Genomic DNA, 11,755 nt, shown 5'->3' on the forward strand with positions numbered 1-11,755 from the left:
ACATTACAAGTTACAATTAAAATGTTTCTATTACACTGATAAAATAAGAATAAGAAAATAAAAAAAGAACACCCTGGTAATTTGAACAAAAATAAAGTAGAGAATACAAATACTTATTCTATGTAATATTAAAGTTTACATAAATTTAACTGTCAATTGCATTAAATAATTTAACATGAAATATTCAAGTATGTTGTAAGAATTTGGATGTTAGATAATTAATATAGTACATTAATACAATTATTACATAAGTAATTTGTTCAAAAATAGTTAAACACAAAAAAAAATTGTTTTCTTACAATATTTATGTTATATTTAACAAATTAATTAATTTAAATACAATTAAGAAATAGAATACTGAATTGGGGCGCAAGTTTTAACATGACATAAACAAAACATTTTGATCAATACTGACTTTTTAAGAAAGTCTATTAAATAGTCGTTTGTGATGTGATTAATAATTATATAATTCACATTTGTTCGATTCAAATAATACTTTTTTGAACATAAATTTTAAATAAAATTAATTATTAAGTATACTAATGAGTTTATAGAATGAGTATTTTTGTAAAACATATAGACAAAATAAAGATTATTTAAGAATTAATATATAAAAAAAAATATAGAATAAATACAAAGTTAAAAGTAAGTTTTGTGATGCTTTTGATTTTTATACATTTATCTAAAACGATAATACTAATAGTGTTAATTATAATTATACTTTCTGATGGCTAACTATCTAATATGGAAATAACTTTTATCACAGGTATACTTAAATTTAAATATATAGACTATATTACACAAATTGAATAATTCAATAGTAAACATTTCCCTTAGGGAAAAAAAAGTGTTTCTGATATTGATGAAGAAACCTATGCTTTCTATAAATGATTGGTTCAAACAGCATCACATAGAGTAGAAGCAGCTTCTTCCACATTCCAGTTACAGTTGTTCAAAGCAGTAACACAAGCTTCTCTGGATGCCATTCCTAATCTAAAAATACCAGTTATAAAGTTATAATATAATTCATTAAATTGTTTTCTTAAATGTGTGTCATCATTCTTACAACTGATTTACTTACCTTAAAAGATTGTTAATTTTTAAATATTTTACACTCTCCTGTAAATTCCAACATGTAGCTTCTAAAGCATCTAAACACTCTTCTTCAGTCACTGTGTTATTAAAATAACTACAAAGCTGAGATACAGAGGAATCAGACTAAAATAAACACAGACATTAATAACAGCAAGCAAATCATTTATTTTTTTTTACATGTGATGCCCGCATGTGCTATGTAGCAAAATATTTATAACAAAGCAAATTTGCATTTGGCAGATCCTATTTTGTGTTGTTGGTTTTAATATTCTAGCAAATTAATATATAATAAAAGTTTAGAAAGTAAGAATATTATCAATATTTTCTCGTTGATTTATTTTGTATTTTAATTAGTACGCTGAGTTTTAGATATGTAAAATAGTAAAATTTAAAAAAATTCATCTTTTAAAAAAAAAAAAAAAAAAAAATACCCTATGCAAAATTAAAGATAATATTTTTACAAATAAATAATCAGATATTAACTTTATTTATAATAAGTCAATTTATTATAATATTAAAACTAAAATATTATAATGGATTTTACTGAATAAAAAATTGCTTTGTTGTAAGTTTGTAAGTTGGAAACAATACGGGCATCGCATCCTCATTATATTATTATTTACCGTATTTTGCTCTGGAACAATTTGATACATATTGGGTGTTTGACTATAGTACCTTGACAAGTCTACTGGTGGACTATAGTATGGTGAATTATAATTTGAAGCAACAGTTAAATTATCAGTCTTGACATTCGAATATAAATCATTTCTATAATCGGAAGCTGTATTATTGATATTTTTATGTGATGTTATATCACTTATGCACAACTCTTTGACTTTATTTTCTGCCATATTCAGGTTGGCTGCATATATTGGATCTGAATCATACTTAGAAACGAATAATGACATATCAAGTTCTGTCGTTGAATAATAACTAGATGTGTTTGAACCATTAGTTAGATTACTTATGGAACTTGAAGGTCGAGGAATAGCTGAATTTAAAAGTTCTGTATTTAATTTTTTTGGAGCCATATTAGGAGGTGCCAACACAATTTGATTAGTGTTGGCTTGTGCTTCTTTTTTACCCAAACTTTTTTCAAGTTCAGCAATAAAGTTCATGTCAAGTTTGGGAGTATTAGTCAAAACAGGTTCATTGTATTGTAAAATGTGTGTATCAGAATAAGGAGGAAATTTTTGGACAGCATCAGTGGTAGTCTCGAAGATAGAAGTATCAAATGGATCAGTAGAGTGTTCAGAAGAAAATAATCCACTAACATTTGAGTATGTATGATTATAATTAAATGGTTCAGAATTATCAGCTGAAAAAAAAACCATTCAGATAATAAGACAACAGTTTTGATATTACTTAGATTATTCATATTTGTTAAGAAATACTAACTTTCTGCAACATCAATGGGTTGATCAAGAATAGATACATTTGAGTTGATGGATGACGAATTACTGGTATTATGGTTTATTGGTGGTGGTGTACATCCGTCTAAATCAACCAAAACTTGTTCACTATTAGAAAGTTGAGGAAATGGACCAGGAGGTCTGCCAGGCGCTGGTCGTAAACTTCTTTTACGGCCATCTGTAAGCTTGGAGTAGTTGAATTGTTTGTTCGATGGAAGTATAGATGTAAGCACAGTATTTTTGGATTTTTCTGCTTTGGATCGCACATTTTTTTCAACTAAGTCTGAATTTTTTCGACTTGGTAATATAGGAGGACCAGTTTCTACAATTTTCGGACGACCCCCTAACAAATCTGGTGGCTCCATAGGATTGTTCAAATAGACTTGATCAATTTTATCATGGAAGCCCCAATTTTTTCCACTAGCATCACCATGATGGCCAGTATGAATAAAAGAATTTCGAAGGGGTTTGCTGATATCGTCTGATGCTTTCCGTCTCATTGGATCAACCGATCGCCTATATAATTGTATCAAATGAATTTGAATAACGATCATTTGTTACTATAAATATATATACATATTAGATAATAATATAAATTATATTTTACCTAGCAAAGTTTCCAATTTGAAAAGTCCTCAAATTTTGTCCTTTCCACCAGTAATGATCAGGTTGACCATCAATTACAATAATTCTATCACCTACTTCTATTTCTAATTTACTAGAGTCATCACAAAATTCAGTGGATACTGAAGTTGATGTAGCTTTGACAATGTTTGGTGAGTTACTTTTCAAATAATTTCTAATGCTTTTAAAACTTGGGCGTTCACCTGGATCCAGAATCCAACACTAGAAATAAAATATAAAAATGTTTTATTTAAATTTTAAGAAAGAATTTAATATTGCTAACTCACTTGTTGCATTAATCTATATAAATTTATTGGACATGCTTCTGGTTGCTCTAAACGTTGACGTTCTCTAACAAGTTTTGATAGTACTTGAGAAGCATCAAGACCTGCCCAAGGTTCTTCACCACCAGTAAACATTTCCCAAAGCACAACACCATACATCCATGTATCAGAAGCATGTGAAAATTGTCGAGTACGTAAACTTTCTGGTGCACACCAAGGGAATGGTACTCTTCGTCGTTCAGTCATAACATAACAATCTTCTTCCATTGGTAATAATCGCATTAGTCCAAAATCGCCAATTTTTACCTAGATTATAAAAAAATTAATAGGATTAAAATGTATAAAATATAAAATTATAAACTATAGTAATAAATAAAAAGAGTACCTGATGAGGTGTAGTAAGCAATATATTTCGACATGCTAAGTCTCTATGAATACACCTTTTTTTCTCAAGATACTCCATGCCAGTAGCAACTTGTAGAGCATAATCCCATAAATCAGTAATCATAATATGGCCACATTGTTTTCTTAAATAATCTCGAAGACTACCTAGAGCAGCTAGTTCAGTCACCATCATCATTGGCTGAGTTAAAACAATTCCATACAACCTAAACATACAAAATTAGATTTAACATTTCATAATGAAACCATACATTAGAAAAATATACAATAAAATCACTTGTAAAAATAACAATAAATATATGTCTATAATAATATAAAATCCATTAAATATTGTTTAGATCAATAAAACAACAATTTTAATAACAAAGTTGCATTACTGATTTCTCACAAGTTTAAACAAACAATTAATGTTAGAAGTTAAAGTTCATTGAATAAAATATAATAACTATCTACTTTTACAATAATACTCAAAATTATTTTTGGTGATGTTTAAGTTGTAAAATAGTTATTTAAATTGTACTCATTATTAAAAATCAATAATTTATTATTGTATAACTATTATAGACTATGCTATATTAAACTGAATGAACTATCATTATGCAAGATGTGTATCTAAAATACACTGTGTCTGAGTTGAGGTCATAATAATATTGAAGGTAAAATTACTGTCTTAATTGTGGTTTATATTTGATTATTGATTATCTGATAAATACTAACCTAAATTGCAGTAGGTTAGTGTTATATCTTTTATTTTATAGCCTGACGTGAAAAATGTTCTAGAATTGCAATATTAAAAATTGTAATGTAAAACAGTACACTATCGGCTAAGAAAGAAAGAACACGTGTTTTCAAGAATAACAAATGATCGTACAAATCATGAACCAGATAGTATTCAAATATTAAATAGACATAAGGTAAATAACTATGTAAAAAATAAGATTGATAAAGTGATGAATTATCATTTTTGAAAAAGCCAAGGAAAATAATTTGTCTAAAGGTGAAGATTTATTTTTAGGGGAAAATATTAATCATGCTATATTACTACGAATTAACAAATTTACTAATAAATGAATGCATACATGACGTGAATGACTATTCAAATAAGGACAAAATGATATCTATAAAAGAGGAATATTTAGTAATATTTTTTGCAATGTAAACAATGTAATAATATTTTTTTGGGAAAGTAATTTGAAATCCATGTGCAGTGTCGTGACTATTTTTGTGGATGGCATGTTTGACAATTGCACAAAATTCTTTCAACAGAGTTGATTTTAAAAATAACAAATAAGTTCATGTTGCACTTAGTTTATTAAAAGATAAAAATGTTTTATCATATAGAACTGTTATGTCTATGCTGAAGAGTAAATATTTAGAAACAAATTTAATATTTTAAGACATAACATAGTTTCTAACTTTGAAAAAGGAATTCTTCAAGCTGCAATTAAAAAATACCCTATCACTACTGATTAAAAGCAAATTTCATCTCGGTCAAGCCTGATGAAAAAAAATTATAAGATTAGGATTGACTATAAAGTACAAAAATAATAACTCAGAAATTGAAAAATAATTGCACTGCGTTTTTGGATTAACTATTTTCTCTCCAGGTGAAGTGGAAAATGTGTTTTTGAAATTAAATACTGAACAACTTATAGATTCAAGAGTTACTGAATTTAGTGACTATTTTCTCAATAACTATATTGACTATGATGCAACTTTTTCAATCACACTCTAGGCAGCTTTTGACAATAATGTTTAGAAAAAGAAAAATGGAAGTAAAGCATTCAATTCTAAAGTCAAAACTGAAAACCAATCACTACATCCCAACATATTTTAATTAAACATGTCAAAAATATTTAGAAAAAAAAACTAATAAACTATATCAACATATTCAAAAATCAATTCAGTAGACTTGGAAGCTGATAAAAACAAATATTAGTCAGAAATGTATTAAAAATAAAAACAAACAATATTTAAAAAAAAGAAATTGATTGGTTAAATTTGATTCTTACAAAAATGAATTAGTATGATTATAAATATTTTTTTTATTTATTTAATGTAACTGTAGTACAACATGTAACTATCAATATTTAAAACATAATAATTGTATTTCCCAACCGAAACTCGGATTTTGTTTTCTACATGTTTTAATCCAAACCACAACTCAGTATCAACCCCAAAATATGATCTCTATATTAGACCCTAATATTTCATCTCTAAATATTATTAAAATTAATTTTCACTTAACACAAATTTATTTATAAATTGTAATAAAGTACTTTATAAGATGCACGTGATCTAATGTGTGCATAGCTTGAACTTCTTTGACAAAATCTTCAAACATTTGTGGCAATGATGGTACATCTTGTTTTAACATCTTGACAGCAACTTGTACAACACGCCCAGTTGAAGTGGTCCATTCTCCACGACTCACAATTCCAAATGAACCATCACCAATTTTTTCAGATAACCTAAACATGACCATTATAATTAATAAATAATAATTTATAATTAAACAACAAAATAAAGTAATATTTATTTACTTTATATCCTTTTCTAGGATTAAACAAGTAAGGGATAGAGCTGATGGTTGAGCAGATTCAGTTGTAGATGTATTTTTTTTTAATGTTCCTGTTGAATGTTTGTTGGCTTGTGTTCCACCCAAAATTGATAAAATTTTATGTCTTCGCTCGGCACCTTTACGTTTTTTTACAGCTTCTAATAACCTTCGAGCTGCTGGTTTACTAATACCAATATTTTCTAAATCTTCTGGCTTAACATATTCAAAGTGAGTTAATCTGGTTATCTAAACATATAATAAATACCAACACTATTTAAATAACAATCACTTATAAAAAATTATTAATATTTTTAAACTTACTTGAAGTTCTTCAATGATACGACTGAGGAAATGTTCAAGTTGAACATCTACTAGAAGGCTATGAAGCCATTCTTTATCATCTCCATCATCTGTTAGCGCCATTGTTATGTACAGCTAACATCCTTTAAAAAAAGAAAAAACGTTAACTATATGGTAAATTTGTATTACAAACTACAATCTATTAATAATCTTAAAATTCTTAACGCATAGCATGTATAAGGAAAATACAATCTACAATTTCCATATGTTTTGGTTTTTTGGGGTTGTACAGGATTTGAATATAATATCTTATTGTTCTGATTGTATTTTGGGATAGTTAATTGTTACAGAAACTTTAATAATTAATATTAAAAATAATCTTCTATTACACATTTATAATAAAAAAGCAATATTGTTTAGATAAATTATAGAAAATCAAGTTAACTACTTGATTGAATGACAAACTCTATTTTAAAATTAATTTTCTAGCTTGGAAATAACAATTATGGACAAATACATTCAGTATTTTTACTTTTAATTTTGTTATCACATATTGCTAATTGATTATTTTGTTGGTTACTCATTTCAACGACTAACATTCAATAAGCTTTTCCTATAATATAAACGCATGTTGTAGAATGCTGACCATAGAGCGTGGTATTCCAGTAACAAAAAAAATAAAATAATAAAACTGGTGGTTGACCCTGGAGAAGTGGTAAGATTCTTTCCATGAAAACTAAATAAAAATGTTCGTCCTGGTTTGAGTAAAATAAAATATGGCAATACTAACAAGGAGAAAACGATACAAAAAGTATTACACTGTTAGCAACCTGTCATGCCACTATTATGGCAACTGGACCATATCTAGCACTTTCCTGCATCTTAATACTAAGCTGTTGTATTTAACATTAACTAGAAAGCAATTACAAGTGTTGTCTATTAATAAGATATAAATTTCAAGTAAAAACCTGAAGTCATAGAACACAATTAAAAATGAATACCATATAGTACTTAATAGGAAACAAATATTAAAAAATATAAATATTTAAACCAAATAATTTGTTTATTTAAGCAAACAGTAAATTTATGTAACATTAATTTAAATACAATAATGTTCAATAATTTGATCATTTCTCTGAAGCACTGAAATAAAATAAAAATGTATGTGAAACGGCTAGAGTATTATTATTATTAAAAATTGAAACTAAATCAAATTATTTATAAACAGTAAACATTGAATTCTTATGAAAAAAAAATAATTATAAAATAAGATTTATAATTTATTTAATAATGTGACAGTAAATTAAAGTGCACAATTCAATGTAAAAAGTTACCAACATTGCAAATTAAAAACATTCGAATTAGACACTAATAAAACTTAACTACTTTGAAATATATAAAATATAATTATTGATACTACAGCTATATAATAGGAATGAATCAATAATATTACCCATGTATTGATAGAACAACATAAAATAAAATATATCTAACTCCGTACAATATAAAAATAAATTTAATAATATTATGCTTATGTAAGAACCCAGGAACCTCATTGAAATTTAATAGGTACAAGTAATTTATATGTTTTTAAAAGTGGATTTTTAGACAAAATGGCATATGGTTAGCTTCAAAACATTTTTGAATACCCACCTGTTATAGTATCATATAACATTATTAAATAAAGATATTGATTTATTATTATAAGATATATACACAATAGTGTTTAAAATTATAATACAACTATGGGAAATTAATAATAATTAAAATAAGTAGATCTAATATAAGCTTTTAATTAATATAATTTATATATTTAAGTTAAGAGTTTTAGACTATCTTTTTAAGTGGTAAAAATATACAAAAATATAGTAACAATATAAATAAGCACCTAGGTAAAATAAAAATTAATTAAAATGTAATAGTACCTGTCTTATATTTATATGCTACACTTAAAACTTAATATGAATTGTAACTAGGTATTTCAAACAAAAAATGTGATTTGAAATAAAACTGTCTTAATTGTTTTGTATACTATTATAACAAATATTTGACCTTGATATTAAATGACTGATTTATAACTAATTATTGTTATGTAAAGAAGTAATATGATAGTAGTATAAAAAATAATGTTAATTTTAGATGACATAGCAATTAATAGAAATTCTGTAAGACCAAGTAAGTATCTAGTATTTACATATTATACTTTTTTGCCATTATATTTAGAATTATGAGAACTATGTAAAATAAACAATAATATCAGCAAGGTCTGAGTATAATACAAAGAAATGTTTATTAAATAACCAATATGTCAATATCAAAATTACAATAAGAGTACTTGCATGCATTTCATTAAAAACATTTTAATATAAGTAGGTATGATACAAAAATACACACTATAAAATATAACAATAATACCTTTAAGATATTTTAAAATATACAAATACAACAGTTTTTATAATTAATTAGCTTATTTCAATGAATTTTGTATAATATGGTACATAACTATTCAGTGTATACTTGAAAAAAACACTAGTAAGCAATTAAAATAGAAAAAATATTAAAATTAAAAAATATTTTTTGATATCAATTGATTTATATAATTTAATATTATATGATAAATCTAAGCTAATGATACTTTATACAACTCATTTTACAAAATGTATTTGGTTACGATATTATAAATAAAACTAATAAGGTTCTAACAAAACTAACGCTTTTTGAAGTGTATATATAAAGATGTACATGGTAAACATGTTCTTAAATTATTATACTTTACCAGCAAACTATATACAAGCTTATTATGACATTGTAACTATAACTCAACACTTTAAAACTTAACCTTGCACTTCACAGTTAACATTTCAAAGATACAAAAAAACTTTTCATAATTTGTATGCCCCTAATGTAAAAGATAACATAGATAACGCAATTCTAAGTTTGATATTGTGTTTTTTTACTTATATTGTAATATATTATGTGTTGTTAAATAATAGATTTAAAATGCCAAATCTAAAATGTCTGTACAAAAATTATTTTAATATTATAGATTGCCACAAATTAATAAAACACATAAATCTTAAAATCAATACAATTAATTCCAGTAATAAAACTCATTCATACTTACAAAAAATGTCAAAAAACTTTACAGTATTAACACTCAAATATTATAATATTAGTAGGCAACATCATCAATAACACAAATTTATTCTACAACAATTGAAAATTAATTATTCATTTTAAAATTTTCAGACTTGGCAACATGTTTGCATTAAAAATATAATATAATATAATATTTGTATTATAAATAATAATTAAACATAATTATATAAAATTTAAATTTCTCAACTATTTTGAAATGCTGGATATTTTATAAATATGATAATACCAAACATGTTACTTCCATGTATATCTTTTCTCTTTTAACTGTAGTGTAGTCATAACGTATATCAATATATTCTATTGAACTACAACTTAATTTATAACTAATTGTTATATACTCGTAGGTTGTAAATTGATTTGTGATAAAGATTACTTTTATTATTAATAATGTGATATGATCCAATTAATTCATGTACTCGTCTATCTATTTTTCTTACTCTTTCAAGTGTCCAAAAAGTGTCTTATCTGGTTGTTGGTTTATAGGATAATTTTTTATTTTTTATAGTTTTATTTAATTAAATATACACATGTACCTACCTAAGATATTATAAAACTAGTTAATATCCAATAACATATCTATCTACATAGATTTTTCTTCATTTTCTAGGTAAATTTGATTTTACAATAGGTATAAGTAATCTATTAACAAGGATTATGCAATAGGTATCTGTGGGTAACCTATACAGATTGTGCTATTAAGTAAATGCATTTCAATACTTTTACTAAGTTTAGCTAATGAAGAAGGTACAAATTATTTACTTAACAAAGTATTAACCTGTCCGAAGACAAATCAAAAGTTGACAAAAACAAATTAAAAATGATCAAAGGCATATGCGAATATTATTAAGTACCTATTACCAAGCATCATGATATCATATATACATAATACATCAATGTATAAAGTCAATACGTACCAATTATTTTCACAGCTATCGAATCATCGTAACAATTCGGGTCTGATGAGTCAAACATCCTCGACGATATTTGCAAAATAGCATCATCACAATACTATTATTCATATATAATTAACAACAACAATCGGTAATATTATTACGAAACGGACTCTGACGGGGAACGTATTATTGTTATTGTGGACAGTCGTGGAATAGCGGTGTCCGTCACGGCCAACGGGCAACTCGATTAAAATTAAAATATTATTGCCGATACAGTTACACGGCGCATTTTAGTATCGGTTACTGGAGTCCGCGATAGGTACAATAATAATAATGTTATTGGTGTACAATAGGACTTAGACACGGGGAGCAGCAGTAGCAGCAGCTGTAGTATCGTGAGCCTGTTGCGAGTGATGAGTGGCGGCGGCCGACGGGTTAATAGTTACAGGCGTTGCAGCCTTGCAGGCGACTGCTACAAACGATATCTGCTACAACAATCGAGCGATTTCGATGTTAACTATCGATAGGTGATGGATTACAACTGTATCACGATTTTTGAAGCCCATACGGGTGGATGTGCTCGCCGCTAGGTAATTGAGGGTACCCGGCATTCATCCAAATAATCTATTGTTTCGTATTTCGTTTTCGTACGTTATAACTTATAATGTTATATAATAGATATACAAGTATCATAATATTATTCTGTTTTGTAATCGTACTTATACAACTATACAAGTATCCGTCATCCAGTGTCGGAGTTTACGACTACCCATGTGATGCGTATATTTCGTTCAATGCGGATGTACGATGTTGACAAACAGGAAATAGATTGTGTAAAGGACGAATAATTGTACCGTTTAGTTTTTACGCGTATAAAGTAATAAGATAATTAGATAAACACTATTTCACATTTACACTAACCAGCAGTTGAGTTGTTGAGAATTTGAGATTGTTCAGTGGTTAACAGTAACCAGCTGGCAGTGAAACGAACGATCTACTTTGTTGAACTGTTGGAGTTTGAAATAA

At 26.5% G+C, this 11,755-nt stretch overlaps 1 protein-coding gene across 1 annotated transcript; it reads right to left on the minus strand.

Annotated features, from left to right (window-relative positions):
• Window positions 1-620: 620 nt before the first annotated feature.
• On the minus strand, window positions 621-11,126 carry LOC113560424 (activated CDC42 kinase 1-like). The gene is made up of 11 exons (XM_026966286.1): window positions 10,751-11,126; window positions 6,699-6,820; window positions 6,361-6,623; window positions 6,097-6,288; window positions 3,801-4,023; window positions 3,419-3,721; window positions 3,115-3,353; window positions 2,494-3,023; window positions 1,719-2,413; window positions 1,082-1,218; window positions 621-993 (listed from the first exon to the last, which is right to left on the minus strand). The coding sequence occupies exons 2-11, from the start codon at window positions 6,798-6,800 to the stop codon at window positions 897-899; spliced, it is 2,781 nt and encodes a 926-aa protein (XP_026822087.1). The 5' UTR covers window positions 6,801-6,820; window positions 10,751-11,126; the 3' UTR covers window positions 621-896.
• Between the last annotated feature and the right edge of the window lie 629 nt (window positions 11,127-11,755).

Source organism: Rhopalosiphum maidis, chromosome 1 (assembly GCF_003676215.2).
Source record: "Rhopalosiphum maidis isolate BTI-1 chromosome 1, ASM367621v3, whole genome shotgun sequence".
Lineage (NCBI taxonomy): Eukaryota > Metazoa > Arthropoda > Insecta > Hemiptera > Aphididae > Rhopalosiphum > Rhopalosiphum maidis.

Excerpts from the sequence above, each read along its gene's own strand:
- LOC113560424 (XM_026966286.1), bottom strand. The coding sequence starts at position 6,800 with ATGGCGCTAACAGATGATGGAGATGATAAAGAATGGCTTCATAGCCTT. Across the intron at positions 3,722-3,800 it reads TGCTTACTACACCTCATCAG|GTAAAAATTGGCGATTTTGG; the intron begins GTACTCTTTTTA and ends TTTATAATCTAG. Across the intron at positions 994-1,081 it reads AAAATTAACAATCTTTTAAG|ATTAGGAATGGCATCCAGAG; the intron begins GTAAGTAAATCA and ends TGGTATTTTTAG.